The sequence below is a fragment of the Bombus flavifrons genome, chromosome 1 (genome assembly GCF_040668555.2).
Source record: "Bombus flavifrons isolate JBK064 chromosome 1, iyBomFlav1_principal, whole genome shotgun sequence".
Taxonomy (NCBI): domain Eukaryota; kingdom Metazoa; phylum Arthropoda; class Insecta; order Hymenoptera; family Apidae; genus Bombus; species Bombus flavifrons.
This window is the reverse complement of record NC_138442.1, coordinates 2,156,629-2,179,863: the sequence shown is the minus strand read 5'-3', so window position 1 is coordinate 2,179,863 and position 23,235 is coordinate 2,156,629. Positions and strand designations below refer to the sequence as shown.

Below are 23,235 nucleotides of genomic sequence, written 5' to 3'. Positions count from 1 at the left end.
TCTAGCTCCAATCATACAAAATTCTTCATAATTCAGTAAAGAAAGTGTTCTCTAAAATATAACTGTCGATTCCAAAGTTTAAGTATATCATAAATCATAAATTTTCGAAATAGTTGTAATAAAGAAAAGAAGAATAAAATACACATAAAGGGCCGTTTTCAGTGGAACAAAAGTATTGACACACTTGGAAAATTTGTTATTACGTGTATTAATACTTAATATTTGTCAATGTTGTCAAACCTGATATGTTGTAGGATGTTCTTCCATTCAAACTGATCGTCATTTTTTAAAGTTACTGAGAATATTTCGCAGAAAAAGAACAAAAACGTGAATAATGGGAAATAAAATAAAAGAAAGAATAATTGTTGAAAGAAAGATTGTATTAAATTTATATGAGCAAGGAAAAATTTATTCGGAAATAGAGAAAATTATTAGCAGAGGTCGTTTTACCGTAAGAAGTGTGATTAAACGATTTCTTTGTAAAATAGATCTAACAAATGTCACACGTTGTGGACGTCCTTAGAAGCTTAAAGACCGAGAAAAAATGAAGATAGTCAATATATTTAAAAAAGGAATCTAAAACTACATCCTTGCAAATAGCTGGAATAGTAAACAACGAATATAACGCGAAAATACGCTCCATAACATTTTGCAGAACGCTGAAAACTGCTGGATATGAAAAAGGAAATTTAATATTTGCCAATGTGATTAGATGAAGAAACCGTTAAGAACGGAGATGACAGGATAATGATATGCCAGCGTATGAGCTCCTCTGATGCAGGAGAGCTTGTTCTCATCGCAAATATCATGGCCAAATATAATTATTTAAATATTCTAAAGCAAGAGCGAGGAAAAATGAAATTTAGGACAAGATCATTATTTTCAACAGGGTAGTGATCCCAAACACCCAGTCCATATTGTTAGACAGTGGATCGTTTTTAATACACCGCATATGCTAATTAACAACTCCCCCACAATTTCCAGACGCAAATCTTACTGAGCGTTTTTGATTTGAATTAGGAAGACAGTTTAAAGCACATCGTATTGCTTCTGAACAAGATTTGAAGAAAGTATTCCTTGAAGAATTGTAGAAAATAGGTCCAAAGACCAGAAAAAAATTAGTATATCCAATATCTAATTGTTTAAAAGCTGTTATTAAAAAACTAAATATTAAATCAGACGTTATAATAAATTTATATTGCAAAATCGTAGGCGTGCCAATACTTTTGGTCGGCATTGTATGTATAAGCATTGTATTAGCTTGTCCGGAAAGTGTCTTTCTTTTACAGACACGTCTTTTAGAACGATGCATCTTTGTACAAACATGAAACCTAATCTGTCAAACGTTGTGATTTTTATCTTGATAAGACAAAATGGATCATACGAAATTCGGTAAAATAATTGTAAGCGTGCCAATACTTTTGGTCGGCATTGTATGTATAAGCATTGTATTAGCTTGTCCGGAAAGTGTCTTTCTTTTACAGACACGTCTTTTGCAACGATGCATCTTTGTACAAACATGAAACCTAATCTGTCGAACGTTGTAATTTTTATTTTGATAAGACAAAATGGATCATACGAAATTCGGTAAAATAATTGTTGAAAATGACAACGTGAGTTCTCGCTCGTCATCTATATGCTGACGGCTAGTTACAAAAAGGAGTAACTAGAAGATATTACTAGACACGGTCGATAGACCAGATCGATAGTTTAAGACTTCCTTTTCGTTCATTCGTTCGTGTACCTTCCACGTGTGTGCAATAAAGGTTTTTCGGCTCCGAGAAGTGTGGTGTTTTTCACTCAAATAATAAAGTAATAACTAACGTGATTCTACCTCTAAATATAGATATAACAACAATAATATAAAACGAAAAATATTGTGCATCCATTATTTTCTTACAAAACGAAGGAAACTTTCCGGACGACTTAATATCATCAATCTTATAAAATCAATCATTCTAATAAATTATAAATAGGTGTTAATAAGTATATTAAGTTAAATATACAATTATTAATATTACATTCGTCAATACTACATTTCTATAAAGAATCAAATTAAACAATTTAATATTTATAGTACTTTGACATTAAACAATTCATCAAATATGATTTTCTTATTCTTCTTCTTATTTCTTTTAATAAAATATATATATATGTAGAGATTATTTTAATTAAAACAGAAAAAAATCAACGGAAACAACCGTAACTTGAGGGACTTGTTAGAATACGTCAGTCTACACTCTATACTCTACACCATCTACCTTACCTGACATCTTCATGAATTGCTGTGCAGACATCTCCCTTTGGCGATCTCTTGCCCGATATAAATGAATGTGCTCTATAAACATGGCGTGGAGTGAAAGACACTGATTGCCACGTTAACTTCCAGAAGCATTTTTTACTTTTACGCTTCTATGAAACTGAAATAAAATGAAATGTATTATTTATGCACTTCGTGATGGTAATTATTTAATTATAAAGCAGATAGTGACCCCTTTACGTTTAATTAGTTACGTATGACTTGCGACACCTGCAATTATCAGATTACGCGTATATTTTGTACGAAAGGAAATATTAATATTGATAATCAAGCTGTTAAGGGCTAAGCAGTGAGATACTGCACGAAAACAAAATTATCGAGAACATGGATAAACTTGTATCAGCAATTCGATACAGTAATGAATAGGTACTTCATGAAACTAAGTAAATCAAAAACACGAAAATACTTAATAATTTTTCAAAAATGGCTTATCATATTTCAGTTTTTGTCGAATTTCGTAGAATTTTAAAGTTTTCTGGAAAAATAAAGAATGACTCGAAGAATACTGAGTAAATGCTTGAAGTGTCCTTTCACAACTACAATGTACAAAACCAAAATTTATTAATATACAGGGTGGTTTGTAACTGGTGGTACAAGCGGAAAGGGGGTGATTCTACGCGAAAAAAGAAGTCGACAATATAGAATAAAAATTTAAAAATTAAAAAATCTTTAAGATTAAAAAAATAACGTCAATCGAGACAACGATCTACAGTGAGATCCGTTATAACGAGACGTGATAAAGTGCACGCGTACCGAGCGAAAATTCAAAGTCGATTTTCTCGAAAACAAAGCTTCAAACGAAAAATTTTTATTCTATGTTTTCGACTTCTTTTTTCGCGTAGAATCACTCCCTTTCCGCTTGTACCACCAGTTACCAACCATCCTGCAGATTGACTGGGAGACAATTTCAAATGAAAAATTGCATCCAGAAAAATATAAATTATAGAACGAAATTAAAAGTTAAAAGCATCAAAATAAGACAATATAGGTTTATATGAGAAGAAAACTTTTTAAATTATCCATACTTTCACGGTTAACTTATTATCCATTGTAAAACACTAAACTTAACATAATGCTGGGTACGATAAATATGCATAAAATTTCTCTTATTTCGAAAGTTTCTCAGTTTGAAACTACGCAGACTAGAGTGAAAAGTTGGAAGAGACCTATAAAATTGGAATAATACCTATTCCAAGGGACTCCAAGTTTCATGGTAACTGATATCACCGGAAGAGCATGACACAGACATGTGTTGAATGCTCATCGATATCCTAACGTTTCGCTCTGCTAACTTCTTATTCCTATCGACATTTTCCAAATTTTTACACAATCAATTCTATAATGATAAACCTTCGCATAATAATCGAATTTTTATAGTACATATAATGTAATTCCATTTTTCGATTAATATTTGTTAAATATTTTAAAAAACGTTAACCAGAACAATATAAAATATTAGGTTTTAGCATATGAAATTTCTATTGGCTTCAGATTCTTTACCTGTGTAGATTGTATCAAGCAACATGGCTTGTATTTAAGTATAGTTTACATAACATTAAGTGTTGATTTATGCTTTTTCGTTTCATATATCTTCTTGAAATAGCAGATTTTACAGAATGCAGAGTCGTTTTCCCTTGTGAGATTAAACTCAATTATATTATGATTAAAAATGTAATAAGAATATTAATTAATATTAGTAACATTGCAAATTAAACTGCGGATTTTTATATTTTTTGGAAGACTTGAACGTACAAATATGTATATAATAAGCAAATGTATAATAAGTTCAAAGTATAGTACTTGCTATAGCATTTACTAGATAAAATAATTCTCCGTCTAAGTATATCCATAAAACTATGAATTTGCTATGAAAACTACGAATGTAGTCTATTAATAATATTTTTAAAAAATGGTCCTGCTAATAAATAAACTCTTCATTAATAGCTTCTAAACGTTTAAATAATAGTGAATTATATGAATTTACTGACTTGAGAGATCGTTCTTTTATTTTGTAAATATCCTTTAAGATATGTTCTTAATAAAAATAAAACGGCTCGAAAATATTTGGAAAGGAAAGAACCATGAGTTAGAAAATAAGCACTAATTACTTTCAGCAAATTTATATAGAAGAATCGAACGTAACAAATCAACTCTTTCTTAACATATCTAATTTTGAAAACGTAAACTTAAAAAAAAGTAAGCAAATATACATCCATTATTATGATCTCCATAATTTTGAACTTTTAAAAAATTTCATTTTTATTCGTATCAAAGTAGAATTGTTTTTCTTTGATGATAGTCAATTAACATCCGTTCTCGAATAAATTTACATACAATTTGCACGAACACGTCTATCGGTATTCGAGACCAGTATATATATATATATATATATATATATATATATATACTGCAAAATAGCGGATATGTCAATGGGCTGAAAATGATATGCAAATATAAAGAATACGATCAATCACATACTGTGTGAAGTATTCCACGGATCTGTGCTCAGCTCATCATCGGTCCCATGAAATCCAATATCGCGTGATAAAAAAAACTATACCAGAGGTTTAACATGCGATACCACAGGTTTCCCACTTTTCGCCTGAAATGTAAACCAATCCGAATACCATGGTGTTACATTGAATAAAGAAACTGAATTTTTGACGGGTATTTTGACGAGGGTACATCTTCACAAGCCTGACCGTGTTGAATTTGAATCTGCCACGCTATTGTTGCTAGAAATAAAATGTGTTTCGGTCAGCCTTTAAAATTTGCATAAATTGATTCATGTCGAAAGAAAGAAAGTTAGAAAGTGGTTAGTTAGAATGTTTCTATTTGGAGCGAATCTATTCAAGAAAACGTGATACAAAAGTCCTTCAAAAAGAAATGAAAACGATACGTTTTCAATGGATTCTGTTATTTATTGGATGATTGCGATATTTCGTAAGATTGTGTAAAGTAATTGTACACTGAATACGTAGACTACAAGTTGAAAATATTTTGCAACTTTAAAAATTTTGTAGAAGTATTGTTTAATAGATAGGTAATAATATTATTTGTATAAAATTCAAGCTTATATGTAGAATGATAATATGTATCATATTGTATATGATTAATTTTAAAAAGTCTCATTGACCAGTAGCCTTGGCATTCTTCACAGATATTTGTAGATTATAAAAGAAGAAATGAAATCTAAGTTACTTTTTTATCTAAAATTCAATTTAAAATTTGCTGAAAATTATTTTATATGCAGTTAATAGACGACAGGTTCGATTCGATTAAAGATCATCTTCAGCTTATTTATTTTTCCACACTTTATATATAATTAAGTATATGGAAGTTTCTGCAAATTTGCACAAAATTCCGCACTTTTTTATATGTAGGTACAATTAATGAATACTTTTTAAACCATATTTTTTAAAGCTTTTAATATAGTTAAAAAAGTCTTAGAATAAGAACAGTCTTTTGTATAATTATTGTAAAATTAATTGTAATATAGGTGCAAATAAATGAAAGAATACGTCGTACAAAATAAAAAATATTATCAAAACGATAAGATTGATAAATATCGCTGTGAATGTATTGTGAATATTAATTATACGTATTCAACAATAAAAATAAATATAGTTATATGCATATGTAAGTATTATAAATCATTCAATAATATTAAAATGTTCGATATAAAAGTAGAAACGCAGTTTGATTACAATTGCTATTCTTACTGCAGTATTATAAAATTTACATCACATTTCTGGAGAAATAATTTTAGAATAACAATTGGTAATTGTATATTATTACATTCTGGAAGAAACAGTGATTTATAATAATTATAAACAATGTTTTGATGACACATACATACTTCTGCTTCGTTTTCAACAATATTTGCATATTATAATGTGGGATGTTGAAGCAAGTGCATAGACCATTAAAGATAAAAGTCAATAAAATTCATGAAATTTGGCCTGTAAATAAATACAAAGCACTTGTTTCATCGATTCAAATTTTAACAAGTTGTTGCAGGTATACAAATGTAATGTTCCATTTTATTTTAGCTTTATCGAAGTTGGACGAAAACTTCTGCTATTTAAGAGCAGCTATTAAAGGCAGCAGTTATAAGAATGTGAGAATATGTTTCTCGGAAATTTTCTGTACCTTTATTTGTACCCAAATATACAAGTTTGGAAATTAATAGTATGTCGAACTAAAGTAAATTACACAACATTATTACTATTCCATATCATATAGGTAAATATATTTTATTATTGATTCACACAATGCTATAATATTTCTGATGAAAATGTCAGCTATATGTATTGTGTATAAACTATGTCTATTATCCTTTAACGTTTATAACTAATTAAAGTAATCACATTATTGAATAAATATTCTATATCTAAAGTAATTAAATTACTAAATAAATATATGTTTTATAAATGAAAGTATGTTTAAACTAAAAATGTAACACGTAGCTCGACATTAATTTTGCACATGCAATATATGCAATATTTTTGTTCCTTTATATTCGTACATATTCTCCCATGCATTTCTGCTCAATTATAGCAAAGAATGCTAATCTCGTGTAACAAAATATTATTGCCATTGTATTATAGGTGTTGAAACTAAATTTAACTATACTTATTAATTATTAACTTATCAATTATATAAATTTAATTATACTTATACGTTGTTAATTATACTTAAATGTATAATGTAACGTACACTCATAAATAAGAGATGCTCACTTACAAAAGACTGATAAAATACATACATAACGCCGACAATAACAGGATACACTAAACATTTTTTAAACATTTCTGACAGTTTCAATTTTCCTGGCAATTCAAAATAATTCCTCAATCAATAAAAAGTAAGAAAATAAAATGGAGAAAAATCGTAAAATCCTTTGCCCAGCAAGATATCCCTTTTGGTCTACTAGAGCGTAGAGAGCATATCGTGATAATAAAATGCGCTTCATCGTTAAAATTGAACGACTTTATTGCGGTGAAACGACGCCAAAAATTTACGATACGAGAGGGAGCATCGTAAAGTGATCGTAGCACATGATTATTAAAACATGGCATCGACTTTCGTAATAGACACTGATCAATACCTTACAATTAGGGTTGTCAGCATGTCTGCCTTAATCTCCACAACCTCCGTGCAGCTAATAATCCGATATCGGGTCGCAACAACCTGATTTCCTTCCTGCTTTCAAACACGGAGTCCGTGTTTCAAGTTTCGTGCAACAGCAAGGAATCGTGTGGTCCCTATTTTTTGTGGTTCAATTTCCTTCTTTCTTTTCTTTGCTCTTTGTTGCTCAAACGTGAAATCAATTCATTAAAGCGGAAGAATTCTGATCGCGTGAAATCGAGGTTAAATTTAAGAAAGGAGAATAATAATGATTGATCAAAAGGCTACGGAACAGCAGATTGTTGATCTGCCTTCACAGAATTTCATCAGATAGATTTACATCGCAACGAGCACGCTAATTGCTTCCCTTGATTGCCTTCCTCAAACGTGGCCATTTAAGCCGTACGGAATTAAATCTGTTTGCACTGGGATTTGGCCAGTTTTGACGAAGATGAATGCATTACTTGTAAATGGTCCTTTGCTGCGATCGACGTTTGCGTACGTTCAAATTCCTAATGAGCTTTCTTCCCATTTTATTCCGTGAATTTTATGGACGTTCCTCCGAAGAAGATATAACAGATAAAGAGGAATAAAGAATAGAGGAAACGAAGGACAATGGCCTTTCTGTCACACGCTCTACTGTGTACATATAAAAAGAAAAAGGCAGGAGATGGAAGAGCACATTTTTGTCCTTTGTATCGCTAATTTCTGTGTATTTATTATTTAATTCTGTTTTTTCGTGCATTTGTTACTTTTATCAGGTTATTGCTTATAATTATAATAAATGGAGATCATATAGCAAAAATATAACAAATTTATTTTCGTTCTTTTGCTAATTTCGTGTTAGTTCAAGAAATATTTGGATGTGCAATATATTATACAGGGTGGTTGGTAACTGGTGGTACAAGCGGAAAAGGGGTGATTGTACGCGAAAAAAGAAGTCGAAAATATAGAATAAATATTTTTTGTTTGAGGTTCTGTTTTCGAGAAAATCGACTTTGAATTTTCGTTCGGTACGCGTACACTTTATCACGCCTCGTTATAACGGATCTCACTGTACAGAAAATTAGGAATACATAATGAAATAATATGAAGTAATCATAAAGTTTTATTTTTTTTTTTATTTTTCCATCGAGACAAAAATTAAAAAAAAAATTTTTATTCTATATTTTCGACTTCTCTTTTCGCGTAGAATCACCCCCTTTTGACTTGTACCGCCAGTTACCAACCACCCTGTATATTATATTATATACATAATTATGCAGAATATTATGTATGGATTATACTATACTATACAGGGTGTTTGGCTACAAGTTTAAAAAAATTTAAGGGGTGATTCTTGATGCTAAAATAAAACAAAAATCAAGGATAAGAAATTGCGATCTCGACTTTGTTTCTTAGTTATTGACGATTAAATATTAGCCGAAATACCCCTGTGCACCTTCGGGACACCCGTGGATGGGACAATCGCGGTGCATGTATGAAATTTGTATAATCATTGCTTATATATACTATATTATTTATTAATTATTTATGGAGGCAAAGGATCAGAGGAAACATTAATCCTCTTTACTCGAAAATTTCATGAGGCAGTTTTTGATATGTTGTTATGGATCTTAATAAGTAAACAGGTTTATTCAACATTAGTTTAATCTACGAATTTTCTTACGAAACGTCGCGTAGGATAGGTTATGTTTTCAAATATCATAGTCTTCTTCTTTATGACTTGTACGAGGTAAGCTGTTGCCAATGTATCGTTCGATTTCAGGATCCTGTGTACGCCGCTGCTTAGGCTGACTTACTTTCGGTCGTGTAAAAAGGTTTGCTCGCGCACAGGGACATTTCGGCTAATTTTTAATTGTCAATAAGTAAAAAACGAAACCGAAAACGCAATTTTTTTATTCTGGATTTTTATCTTATTTTAGTTTTAAGAATCACCCCTTAAATTTTTTACACTTGCAGCCAAACACCTTGTATATACGTATATACAATATATATAATATATAATATAGTTGCAAAAAACAATCGATACTATATTATATGAAAAAATGTCTTAAAAATTGTTAATAAATTCAGGGAGCTTCGTCGAAAGCAAAATTTCCGGCATAAGTAATGCGATAGTAATGCGATTAATTTTTTTTAAATGCTCAATGCAAACGTTGGAATTTGTAAAAAGAAAATCAAATAAAAAAAGAGTTTCAGTAATATAAAATAACCAAACAACTATTGCAATTTTAAATTAATCTCCCAAGTATAAAATGGGAGAATTGTATACACATATATTTTGTTTAGATTAACATTTCATATAATGTTATTAATCTTTAATTATTAATTACAGTAACTTCGTATACTATTTTTGCCATTCTATATATTCTGTATACTAAGATGTAATTTTTGGTATAACAATATAAATATTATCTATTTACATTATATAGAAATTAAAGGAATAGTAGAATTATTGTATTACAGCTTTAATGTTATCATTCATATTATAACACATTATTAATCTCTACAAATGAAAATAAATTAATCTCTAATATTTAATATAAATAAACATCACTGGTCCGTGTGCGTGTGGGATAAACCGTATCTAATTATTCTAGTCTTTATTCTATGCTATACTTTCTCGTTTTACTGCTACCTCCAATGTTTGCATCTTGTTTGTAACCATTGATCATCATCACCTATCATTGACATTGCTATTGTAATTGAAATAATAATTTATTTGCGGATAACTTATTTGATATAAAATAAAGTTATTTTTCACAAGATATTCTTAAAATAAAAATACTACATTAATTCATAAATTGATTTATTTCTATTTCAATAAATAGGCCAGTAAAATGTACATATTACACGATATACTTATGCAATAAACATTTAATGGCCGTTTTCCGATAAACTATTTACCAAAAAAAAAAAAAATCATTGCATACTCCGTTCACATATACGTGACAAGGGAGAAAATCAAATTTCCATATGGCCGTAGTTCCGTTTGCCCGTAAAAGAAAATAAAATACTTACCTTGTGATCTATTTGGAACATCTGTGCATCGCAGTATGGCGCTGTAGGATATTTGTCTATATATAGCCATGATTTTATTGCCCAGCATCCTTTTGTGTTTATCACCTTTCTCCTTAATTAAAAAGTATGGGCCAATGTTTCAAACGATTTCAGTTTTACTGCTCGCACATTCATTCATGTTGCTTTCTCGTGCTGTTCCGTGGCCACGTACAAATATACTTTACGTGTTTAAAAACAAAACTTTGTGTGCCTGGACAGTACAATATGCTGGTCTTTAATATTTTGTTAATGATCGTATTTTTTCAGTTTTAGAATGAACGCGACGACGATCTATACAGGTGCAACGAGCACTCTGGCTGGAATTATTGGCATCGAGTCGGAAATAAGAATGGATAAAGCGGAAAACTCCTTAGACAGTGATCTTGATATTTCTCCGGTCACTCTATCCTCCGCATGGTCCAGAGTGGCGAGACTTCTTTTGTTAGCATCAATGGCTGTCGGCGGCAGTGTCGGTAACGTTTTCATGATCTCTGCAGTGGTGGTAGAAGATCAACTTAAGAAACGAGGTACTGTCGCCATCTGTTTCTAATGTTTCGTAATTTTAAGATCGAATCATCTAAGGACTACCAACTTTCTTTTATTATGGCTAAATTAATTGATTTTTGGAGCCAATATAATGAATAAAATGCTAGTGTGTTAAATATATAAATTTGTAAAGAAAAAGAAGCTTCTCATTCCAATAGAATTGAAATATTATAGATTATAATAAAACACACACATGAGAACACATAGAACAACACACAAGTGTTATCTTACAATTATAGCAATACATGGACTAGATCTTGTGCGATTTACTCATGTATACAGGGTGGTTGGTAACTGGTGGTACAATCGGAAAGGGGGTGATTCTACGCGAAAAAAGAAGTCGAACTGATACGAACGTAAATAATTCGAAGTTTCGTGCAGCCAGAGCGATTCGGCAGGAAAATTTTGTTCCGTTTCTGCTGCACTTTTATCGTGGCAATAAACTTCTTCTCTCCAGCCCGTTTCATTAATGCCCAATATCCATTGGGAACCGTAATTATCGGCCTGTTCCTAACTAAAAAAAATCTTCCGATCGTCTATAACAATTTCGTGACTTCGCTGCGATAATAGCAATTACAAGGTGCCTCACGCAACTAAGTGTGAGTATGCATTATACATAATATCCTCAAACTGGTTAAAGATGGAACAAAAGTTTAGAACAAAAAATTAATGTCATGTATTACTATGTTTCTGCTTTACTTTTAAGTATTTTTTGTTATTGATTTGGTTGCAAAATGTAACTGTACTTCTTTTTATTAATGAAACTGTATTTACAACCTTTCTTGTATAAATTTATTTTCTCGATCATCCTATACGATGTAATAGTATTAAATTAAGTGATTTAGCACTAAATAATTTATGAGATATTTATTATTAAAAGAAAAATTTAAGTACTCAAGGAATCGTGCACAAAATATTGTACAGTTATATTCAAAAAAAGACTATGAAGTTGTTCTTTGTAATTTTATTAATACATACAAATAATACCGTACGCAGTGTTAATAAAGTCTAATTTTCGTTCGTAATAAAATATAATTTCGCTCTAAAGAAAAGTGCAATTGCATCTTGTAATTGTATTAACGCTTTCATTACGGTGCTATATATTCATAAATAATTTTCATGTACCTACTTTTATATTATAAAGCTTTACGTATGTATTTTATACGAACTGTTATGAAATATTTTTTTACAATTTCGTGTTTTTTTATTCGTGTCTTACATTCGAATCAGTATCATGCACATAACGAAAAATGTGATATATGAACCCTAACAAAAAATAATGAATGTGTTAATGTGCACAAATTCATCAAAGTAGTGAAGGATATATAATACAATTTTTTTACCAGCACTAATTTTCGTTTTGTTAATTATTTCTGTATTTAATTGTTTAAAAGATTGTTTAAACACCCTCTATATCGTGATGCGTAGTAACGAGAAAAAGTCGGACTTTTCCCCTGAAAATTCTACTTTATGTCGACTTCTTTTCGTATCCAATCTCGCATGCGTTCACGCGACGATATTTGAATTGATCTATATCTTTCGTAAACGTAATTTGCTGAACAGACTCATTTGCCCTAATTGAAAAGAATGGTCTTCATAAAAACAGCATCGACAAGTTGTTAAACGTGATATAGTAAAATAATATTTTAATATTAAAGATAACAGTATCATCGATCAAAGATTACTCGAGGTACAATTTTTTCGAATACGTATTTATTAAAGTATTAAAGAATTTCTTGAACGATGTAAATAATTTATTATTAAATTAGTCAGCTATTCTGTGGCGAAGATTATGTAATTGATATATAAATGAAATTTTTAATTTTTGCTTATTTCATCTTTACTTTCTTTTGAATTATGAGTACTCATACTTAATGATATAAAAGCATATATTAAGTAGAAAATTTTATTTCACATTTTTGGCTTATTTTCGCATGTAAAATAACATCCTGCAGATGTTTATTCATACCTGGCCAGTATTTAGCCAAATTTCCAAAATTGATTTTCTCAGAAACGAATGAAAAAATTGTATTCTATATTTTCGATTTATTTTTTCACGTAAAATCACGCTTTATCGGGTTGTACCGCCACTTACAGCACACTATATATAAATGTAATAAATAATATAATTTAACATAAGTTTATGGTAAATGAAACGATAAAAAAGAACTAATTATTTAATAGTAGTAATATATTTTATTGTTTGCATATTTCTAAACTACAACAAAACATATACTTGTTATCTACTTAAGTTATTTAACTTACTTAGCTTATTTATTAAAGTTACGTAATTTTAAACGTCACACTAATATATAGAATATATAGTGTTTCATATAAAAGTAATTCTATATAATGAGTATATATAAATTTAACGAAAAAGATCTTTCTTACATATTTTGTCTCCAGGACCTCTTCTTCTTATTATTTCTGTTATTGATAGAGTTGTATAGATAGATAGATTTCTTTGGTAAAACTCTCCCCTCTGTTCCTGTTACTTCGTCGTCGTACTACTTTTTCTATGTCCTTTAAATATTCCTTTAATATTTCACTATCTGTCCTCGCCTTATCTTTTCTTCAAATACTACTGCTCTTCTGCCTGCTTCTACTCTAATTTTGTTTCCGTTTATTTCATTCTTTACTATACGGGGTGGTTGGTAACTGGTGGTACAAGCGGAAAGGGGTGATTCCACGCGAAAAAAGAAGTCGAAAATATAGAATAAAACTTTTTTTTAATTTTTAATTTTTCCATCGAGACAACGATCTACAGTGAGATCCGTTATAACGAGACGTGATAAAGTGCACGCGTACCGAGCGAAAATTCAAAGTCGATTTTCTCGAAAACAAAGCCTCAAACGAAAAATTTTTATTCTGTATTTTCGACTTCTTTTTTCGCGTAGAATCACCTCCTTCCCGCTTGTACCACCAGTTACCAACCACCCTGTATATCTTGAGGTGTTCCAATCAAACCCTAATATCTATTTCAAATGCTTATCCTGACTAATACATATCAGCTCCAATCTACTTTGCTTTTTCTAGCCCCATATCTCTACTCCATACAGCATACTTTTTACCAGTGAGTCAAATAACGTAATTCTCCTTTTTAAGTCGCTCCTGTATTTCCTTTGCCCAATTTCCTAGACCCATTTCATCGCTATACTGACTTCTCTTCACCGCTTCTCGTATCTGTCGATCATCATCTGGATTTTGTTTCAAGATATATCTTAGATTCTAGATACTTCAATTCTTTTACTGGCTCCAGCTCTCTCCCTTCCCACGACCATTTTTCTACTTTTCTCCTCCCTCTAGTTTCTCCAAGAACTATCATTTTGGACATCTTCCTTTCTCAAATCTTCCTTTAAATTTGCGATGTAAGTCGTGAACAAGACCGGACTTATATGAAGAGACATGCGGCAGGGTTGGAATTAAACAAGGAGACACATACAAATTCTGAATACTAACAGGTTTGAGACAGAGATGCGCAATAAGTCCGATTTCCTTTATTCTTTCTATCCGCTGGTTGTTTATCTTTTTCTTCCTCTTCATTTCCCACAACTTTTTCCCATTTACTGTGTCGAAGGCTGCCTTTAGATCGAAGAAGAAGCCTTAGAACTTTTCTCCTTTCTCTGTATTTGTTTCCTATCGTGTGTCTTAATATATACATGTATATGTATGTTATCCATCGTGATTCGTCTTCCACTGAATCGCGTTTGTGTTTTCTTTCTCTCTATTTTCTTCTTTCCCTAGCCTTTCCTTCAGTACCATTGCGTAGGTCTTATATATACTATATTCTGTATATTATCCTTTTACAGTTGCCTACTTTGTGTGTTATTTCTCCTTCTCTCCAGTCTTTCGGAAAGCCTTGTCCATTCTATACTTTTTTTTATTATTTCTTTTAGTTCTCTTCGAACTTCTCCTTTGTAATTATCCATACTTTATTTTTTAACCCGCCTCTGTCTGCTGCTTCCCTGCTCTTTGATCTTTCTATCTGATGTTCTATTTCTCTGTCGTCCAATTCTCCTGTATATCCCTCGTTTGTCTTGATCGTTCTCTATTCGACTTCTAGTTTTTCTTCGTTTCCTTGTAACTAATTCTTGAAATGTTATTTCCACTCTTCCATCTTTATTCGGGCACCTACCTCTTATCTCTTCTTCCTTCCCCTATTAATATATGCCCATATTTCTACCTCTGTTCTACAACTTCTTACCTCTTCTATTTCTTCTTCTGTTTTTCATTCTTCTTTTTCTTTATATAACGTTTTATACTTCCTTCTCTCCTTATGATACTCTGTTATACTTGCTTTTTTCCTGACCATCCTCAGACATATTTTCAGTGCTTTTTCCATCACCTTATCCTTCCTTGTTCCACTTCGTGCTTTCTTATTTCTTTTATTCGTGTTGCTTTCCTCAATACCATTTTCAGTCCTTTTTAATCGTCTCTTAATTCGCTTTCTGGCAACTTCAAGTTTTGTATCTCTTCCTTGTATCTTTTTATTCCTTCTTTTATCCAATCCTGTATTTATATTTTCTCCTGTACTTCTTTTTGATGTTCCTTATTTACCTCTGTATCTCCTACACTCATAGTTGCTTCTGTCGGTAGATAATCTGATTTTATCCTGTTATTGTAAAGAAGGTGATTCTGTGTCAACCCTTCATATTCATCATCGCGCGATCTATCACTGTTTCCCATTCCTCGTCATCTCTACATTTCCATTTAATATAGTCCAACCCCTATCAACCCCGTAGAGTGAACTTAAACTAAGAATTAATAATTGAGAATATTTACCTATAAGATATAAACATCAATGAAATCGTAAATTATTTTCTCTGGAGTCGTTACTGTTATCTTTAGTTCAAGATTTGTAATATTTATTTATCTAATATTACCTCATTACGACATTAAGTAAACATAAATTGCGCTATATTGTGGAGGAAATTACAAATCGCAAATTACTTAGCTATTTTGAAGAAGATGGCAATTTAAAATAGGTTGAAAGATTTGATAGATCGTTAAATGAACTATACTATCTTTTTTTTGATTGTCCTATTTTCTGTAGAAATTTTACTGTTATTCATAACTATGTATTTGGGATTATTTGTTTTTACGTTAAAATGTTTTAAAAATTGTGCTATACGACTAATGAAAGTAACGATTATTGTATTTTTTATTTATTGTATTATTATTGTATTATTTAATACTTCAATACGTATAATTAATACTTAATGATATTATTGTATTACTTAAACGATTATTTTCACCATATATAGTTGGTTCATATGTTTTACTAATCGTACAGTAAAAATATTTATGTCTTTAATATATTTTACGTCTTTAAACCATATAAGTGTACAGTTTCAAAATGTTTCATTATACAACATTTGAACTAATCATGCGTTTATAAGTTAAATCTTCATGTGCTAGAATAGGATACTTAACGTAAGTACTTACACAGTTTGCGAATAACAACTTTGTTCGCAGCAACAAATAAGTCATTAACGCATGTACTACTAGTAATAGATATTGGATTAGTGAAGTTAATGAGAAATTAGTTTAGGAATACCAATCAGATCGTCTATAAGAGTACATAACTTCTAATTTACAATCAAACACGTTTCATGTGAATAACATATTCATGCAGAGCCACAAATTATTTAAAATTTCAAAATAGCAAGACCTTCCAAAAGTGTTTGCCTCAAATAAATTGTTAAAAATGGGAATAATAAAATTTAGATGAAAATAGATCAAAACAAATTATCAAAAACTCGCTTATATCTGATTTAGTCAAACTTTTCATTCTTTCATCATATGATTACTATATCCTATGTGAAATGTAAAAGTGTGATAATACTTATACATATAAAAATACATGCTTTGTACTGTGAACATGAATATTCAACAACATTCGATACAATGTATTGCGCACAATAATAATTACTTTGGATTACTTCATTGCTCCTTGAATGCATATCGATCATATGATACTCTCAGAATTCATCTAACAATTAACTAATACAGTAATCCATTTTAATTAACTCCAAACTATATTCTCTGGTTCCAGGAAATGCGTTTCTAGTGAACGTTGCATTGGCAGATCTATTAGTAACAGGCCTTGTAATACCGGTATCAGTGATTGTGATCCTGGCAGGACATGAAGAATCATTAAGCACATGCCGATTTGAATGTACTCTCGAGGCACTTTGCTTCCTCGTGACGGTGTTGACGTTGGCCACTATAGCTGCAGAAAATTATACTCGTTTGTGTTTACCACCCGAAAGGTAAGGACTATAACTCATACTACACTTGATTACAATTCAACGTACAAACCATTGTTTTTGATCAATTTTAATTGTAACCCATTGACATATGATTTTCTCACGTTAACGTTTTCTCTGCTAAATGTTCCTGTGTAAACCATATTTTTCGCGGTCAAAATTACCATTTATTGCTATTAATAATCCATGAAAAATCTTTCCCAACTGCTCAAAAAGCATTTAGCCATGGAAACGTTAAACGCATTGAATTCTTGAACTGCTAAAATCCGAATTAGTAAGAAACCACCACAATGTCTCGAACTGTCTGGCAATGTGTACAATAAATATGTATACAATATATGCAATAAATGTACAGTAGCTAAAGTATGTATTCGAACACTTGTAGAAACCTTTTCTAAATGCATGTGTTATAGAAAACATTTTGCTTCGTTAGCATTGATATGAAACTCGTGTATTATGATTATATTGCTAAACTTTAAAATCAATTTGAATTGTATATAGAAGCTACAAGATATTTGGTACAAATATATATTTCGCAGGGTATATTTAAACAGACAATTATGCGTTATATTGATTTGCTTCGGTATTCAATGTGACCATTTTTTAATCATATGTTTGAGATGATTACTTATGCTGTACATTAACTTTTTACTAAATACATATTTGCAGTAAATATTTTTTAATTTCTATATACATTTTTCCATTGGTTTGACTTTTACCAATATAATCGTGTCAGTAGCGTTTCATCAGTGCTAATGGAATTTATACAGAGTGGTTAGTAACTGGTGGTACAAGCGGAAAGGGGGTGATACTACGCGAAAAAAGGAGACGAAAATATAGAATAAAAATTTTTCGTTTGAGGCTTTGATTTCGAGAAAATCGACTTTGAATTTTCGCTCGGTACGCGTGCGGTACGTTATAACGGATCTCACTGTAGATCGTTGTCTCGATGGAAAAATAAAAAAAGAAATTTTTTTATTCTATATTTCGACTTCTTTTTTCGCGTAGAATCACCCCCTTTCCGCTTGTACCACCAGTTACCAACCACCCTGTATAATACATACAACATAAATATACATCGAATCTTTCTGTGGCACGTGTCCAAAGGTTTTCACGAGACACTGTATATGCCAATGGGTTAATGATAATTGTAATGATGCTGCAGCCGAAATAGAAATTGTGAATGTGCACATTTCAAGAGTGAAACGTTTATGCGAAGTTCAACAAAATAAAAATGTAACAGACAAGAAAGGGAAAAAGGAACCATGTGCTAGCGATATTTATTGGATCAATTACATCAAAATATCACCGATTTTACAAACATTTAAATCTTAACACTTGATTTCTGAATGAAATATCTGAATATTTTTAAACAAATTGTTTGTATATATTTTCCAGTCAAAAAACTCCAGAAGTTCTATATGCGTAGAGATAAAAGTTAAAACCATTGAAATAATATTTAGTTGAATAATTCTTTGATTACATGCACATAATAAGAAATAAAGGAATGGAAGGTAACGGTATGGATGAAAAAGTAATTCTTTCTTTAATATAAATCAAGAACGATTTTCAATTTTTGCTTCTCTCTTTGCTTTGTTTCGTTTTAACGTTTACTTAATACATCCTGTTACGTAAATCCTAGATATTTTAGTTCACAAGAAAAGAGTATCTAAAGAGTAGTGATTGTAATGTTGAGAATCGAATAAATCCTTGATGTCTATGAACGGTTCTAATTAATGTTGAAAAACTAAAAGCCAACCCCTCTTCATGTAATCGCATTGTAATCCGATTACTCGTTAACCCGATTAGTTCGCGATCCAAGCACAATCAGTTTGGGACGTAACAAACGTCACTTGACGCAAATCAGGGACTTGCAATACTGGTCAATGATATCGAAATAATTTGAATACGTAGAAATAAGTTTCGCTATAATTTAGAATTTCGGGTTTTATTAATAGATAATTTATAAAATTCTGTTATTAAATTCTTTGACACGATGATTTGAAAATCATTATCAATAGAAGATGTTCTAAGAACGTGGATGTTGCATTGTCGTAAAAATCATGAAATATATTATTGATTCGTCGATATAACTTTACAGAGATATTTATTTTAATATTGTATGTTAGTTTCTTTAAAATTATCTTTCCATTTTAATTCAAGTATAATCATGTCAATATTTTAAATTATTTCTGTTTCGATTAGTTTAGAACTTATTTCGTGGGGCAAGGGGACTGAATTTTTATTTCTATGATAACCTCATTTTAGAATTTAACCTAATTTTACGTAATTACAATTACAGAAGCATTTAAAGTAATAACATCTTTTATTTACAATGATTTTCAATAATCTCTAAATTTTATTTCTATTCTCACTTTGAAAATATCGTATATTCTCTAGTAATATTTTATAAATTCTACGATACCAATATAACGAATAATAAATTCCCTATACTCAAACTTTAATTATGGTAATTCGTGCAAATATAAATACATTTAGATGAAAAAAGATATAACAAAAGTTGCATGACAGCGTTTCTTCCTTCTGTTGCACTTATTACTTATTAGAAATTTTTTTTCACTCTTTTCCAACTTCTCTTGTATTATATTGCTGCCCTAATAGCTGCTGCTGCTAATAATTAGCTGACCAAGATACAAACGCGGCTATTAGTGAGCAGCACGTAATTTATGACACGTCACTAGTGAGCACAAATAATTAATTAGAACGAAAGAATTTAGATCATAATGATATCCACGATTTCTTAATTATTTATGACAAATATCAAGCAGAAATTATGGAATAATAAGATATGTCTTTATTGATAACCTAGTTAAGTGGGTGGAATCTTTTCATAAAGATAAAAGAACTTATATAAACAAAATTTTACACGAGTTGCACACTATATGAATTTGCAAATTAGACAGATTTCGAAAATATTTCCTCTTCGATAAAAAAGGAACAACAAATTTGCCGTAATAAAATAAATGAGAATCAATTAGGAAATTCGTTTCAAAGGTGTAAACTGGTTAATAGTATTTCAAATAAATTAAATGATAAATGTAAATAATAGATTAGCAATTAACAACATATCATTTAATAAATACATTTTTAATACATATATATAATAATAAATACCTTATGTTTCGTTTCTAGATAAATGTTTTTAAGCGTTATCTATAATATATTCTATAACTGCTTAACAAGTATGAATAATTATGCATCAAAGTACATTTTTTTCTATTTCCTCAGTTATATTAAAAGAGAAAATATATATTTTATAAGCATCTCACAACTTCTCTAAAATGTAATACAAATTCTTAATAGTTCTATTGAGAAACTTTTAAGCAATTTTTTCAATCAAACTACCGTTATCTTTTTCATTACAAAAAATATTTCACATTATAATTTATTACAGTAATCTGGAATCACTAGGAATAGAAAATATGAACACAGATTCTATTTCCGATAAATTTAGAAAATTACAATTATTTAAATAATTATGGAATGTATTTCTGTATTTATGCAATATAAACATTAAGCATAAAAAAGACTTTCAAAATTTCCGATTTCTAAAACATTGTAAGCTTGTAGGAGACTTCAAGTACCACGTACGTTCAATAGTACTTTGCATAACCCAAAAATCGTGGATACCATTACGATGTACGTCCTATATACTCTTTAAAGTCCAATCTTTACTCTTTTAAAGTTCGAAAGCAGTCACACAAAGCACACAAGGTATATGAAACGTTTACAATTGAAAGGGACGAAAGATTGTTTAAAAAAGAGCTATTGTTCTTACAGTAAAGAGGAATGCAGCAATAGCAACTGTTCCTTTGCATTCGCTTTATCTTTTGCTTCGCTAAACACTAGCAGGGAGAGAATCGACCGTAATTTTGAGTACTATTGTTGCCAACAACAATGCGGCCACAAGGGATTAAAATGCTTTCCAAGTAAAGCTTATACCTGCACGTATAGCCATGCCGTGGATAGTTAGATCTACGAACGATCCAGTTGCATGCATTCGCTTAACGATCAAGAATAGATGCACGATCCTTTCAGACTTTCATGTAAAAAAGTCATAGAAATGTATCGTTTCTACTTTCGAATTTCCGAGAAAGTTTGGAATTTTTCAAATTTATATTCAAAACGGAATTGCGAGGATTCCTTTGAATTCTCCGTTGCTTCGTTGCACAGGCTACTCGTCCTAGAGAAGTACGATAATACTCGACTTGTTCATAGCTTTCATATCGTATCTTCGTGAAAAAAAAAAAAAAAAAAAAGAAAAATAGGTATAGCTGCCATTTTCAGTGAATACGTATTTTTTGAATAAAGCTCAACTGCGTATAGTTAGTTATTGTTATATAGGTCTCTATTTTAGGGAACAGGAATCTTTTCCGGTATACGTTTACAAGAATCGATAACAGTATTTTCGAACTACCAGTAGCTACATGGAGCACGTAAATTCTGCTTGATCAGGTTTTATGAAGATCTGATTTTGAGAGATTTACGATATCTCTTTCGAGGTAGATAAATTATACTATCGTACGGGAAGAACAATGTTTGAGAAGTTACTCGTGCAGCATGTTCAGCAATTCATTCTTTGTCTTGTCATCGCCCATATTTAAATTTAATATCGTAATAGATCGCGTATTCAAAACGTGAGCAAAAAGACAACGATAAATTTTCCGTATCCTTCCATTCAGCCATTTCTGTACATTTATTTTTATTTATCATTTGATGATTGATATAGGTATTTTCATTCATTAAAGACCAACATTACGTTAATGGAACATTTTATATGTAAATTTTTCAATGAATTTATATTATCGAATTCTATATTTTATTTTCATGTAATTATTATAGTCATCAGACTTTATAGAATTCTTCTACCACTTGACCAATTCTTTTTCTACAGATTCATCAATTGTCGAATTATAAGAGTGATTAGAAAGGCTCTTTCGAACTGATAGAACAATTTCAAATTAATACAACAAATAATATTTAGGTAACAAATGTATGCATGTACTTAATATTACCTTTTTACCTTTTACCTTTTAATATTACCTTTTTTTAGGAAATTAGATCACACGATCATCTTCCAGATACATTCTGGGAATATAATTCACGATTAAAAAATATGACGATTAAATTACCTCATATCTGCAATATGTCAATAATAAAATACTGTAGTACAAATTACTTATAAAAATTAGAAAAATTACATAAAAAGAAGGACAAGACTATATATACCCGTATAGTATCCTTGTTTTATGAATAAACATAAATATATCAAATGGTCTTTTTAACATACTATACTTTAAGGTAAAAGAAAATATGAAAATAATTGCAATATATAGTCGTGTTTCACAAAAGTATGCGACAATTTACAAAAACGTTGTCTGTATCATTTATATTGTAGAAAGAATTCTATATACGACATACAGCACGAGAAGATTATCATCATTGGAAAATTTTGAAATAAATCCGATAATGTATCTAGAAGTTACAAGATATCTATTGCAAACATACACTTCACAAAAATCACAAAATTATTTCAACGGTCAATTATCCATTAGACTAATAGACGTCAATATTTAGTGTGAGCAACTTTAGTACAAATTACTATATGTTTAAAGCAACCATATGTACTATATTCTAATTTTTAGTTATTATTAATCTATGTTTGCAGCAAAGAATTTCTAACTTCTATGTATATTTTCAGAGTGGTCCAAAATTTTATAAATATAGTTGTAATCATCGTATTTATTGTTTAATGTCTTATGTATCTTCTTTCTTTCTCGATACACGTTTTGTGGCTTTGACAAATATATTTTCTATATACAGGGTGGTTGGTAACTGGTGGTACAAGCGGAAAAGGGGTGATTCTACGCGAAAAAAGAAGTCGAA

The 23,235-nt window shown here is 30.3% G+C and overlaps 1 protein-coding gene and 1 long non-coding RNA gene across 4 annotated transcripts in view; one reads left to right on the top strand and one right to left on the bottom strand.

Annotated features, from left to right (window-relative positions):
- Positions 1-10,782, bottom strand: part of LOC138184198 (uncharacterized) — a 56,129-nt gene extending 45,347 nt beyond the window's left edge. For both annotated transcript variants that reach the window (XR_011174282.1, XR_011174281.1), the window contains exons 1-2: positions 10,475-10,782; positions 2,267-2,420 (exon numbers count right to left, since the gene is read on the bottom strand). This is a non-coding gene — a long non-coding RNA (uncharacterized LOC138184198). The remainder of the gene's footprint in view (positions 1-2,266; positions 2,421-10,474) is intronic.
- The window catches only part of LOC138184093 (adenosine receptor A1), a 335,048-nt gene that overhangs the window by 307,025 nt on the left and 4,788 nt on the right, over positions 1-23,235 (top strand). For both annotated transcript variants that reach the window (XM_069121779.1, XM_069121769.1), the window contains 2 exons: positions 10,781-11,040; positions 17,115-17,331. In XM_069121779.1, the coding sequence (XP_068977880.1) occupies positions 10,788-11,040; positions 17,115-17,331 (470 nt within the window). In that variant the 5' untranslated portion in view covers positions 10,781-10,787. The remainder of the gene's footprint in view (positions 1-10,780; positions 11,041-17,114; positions 17,332-23,235) is intronic.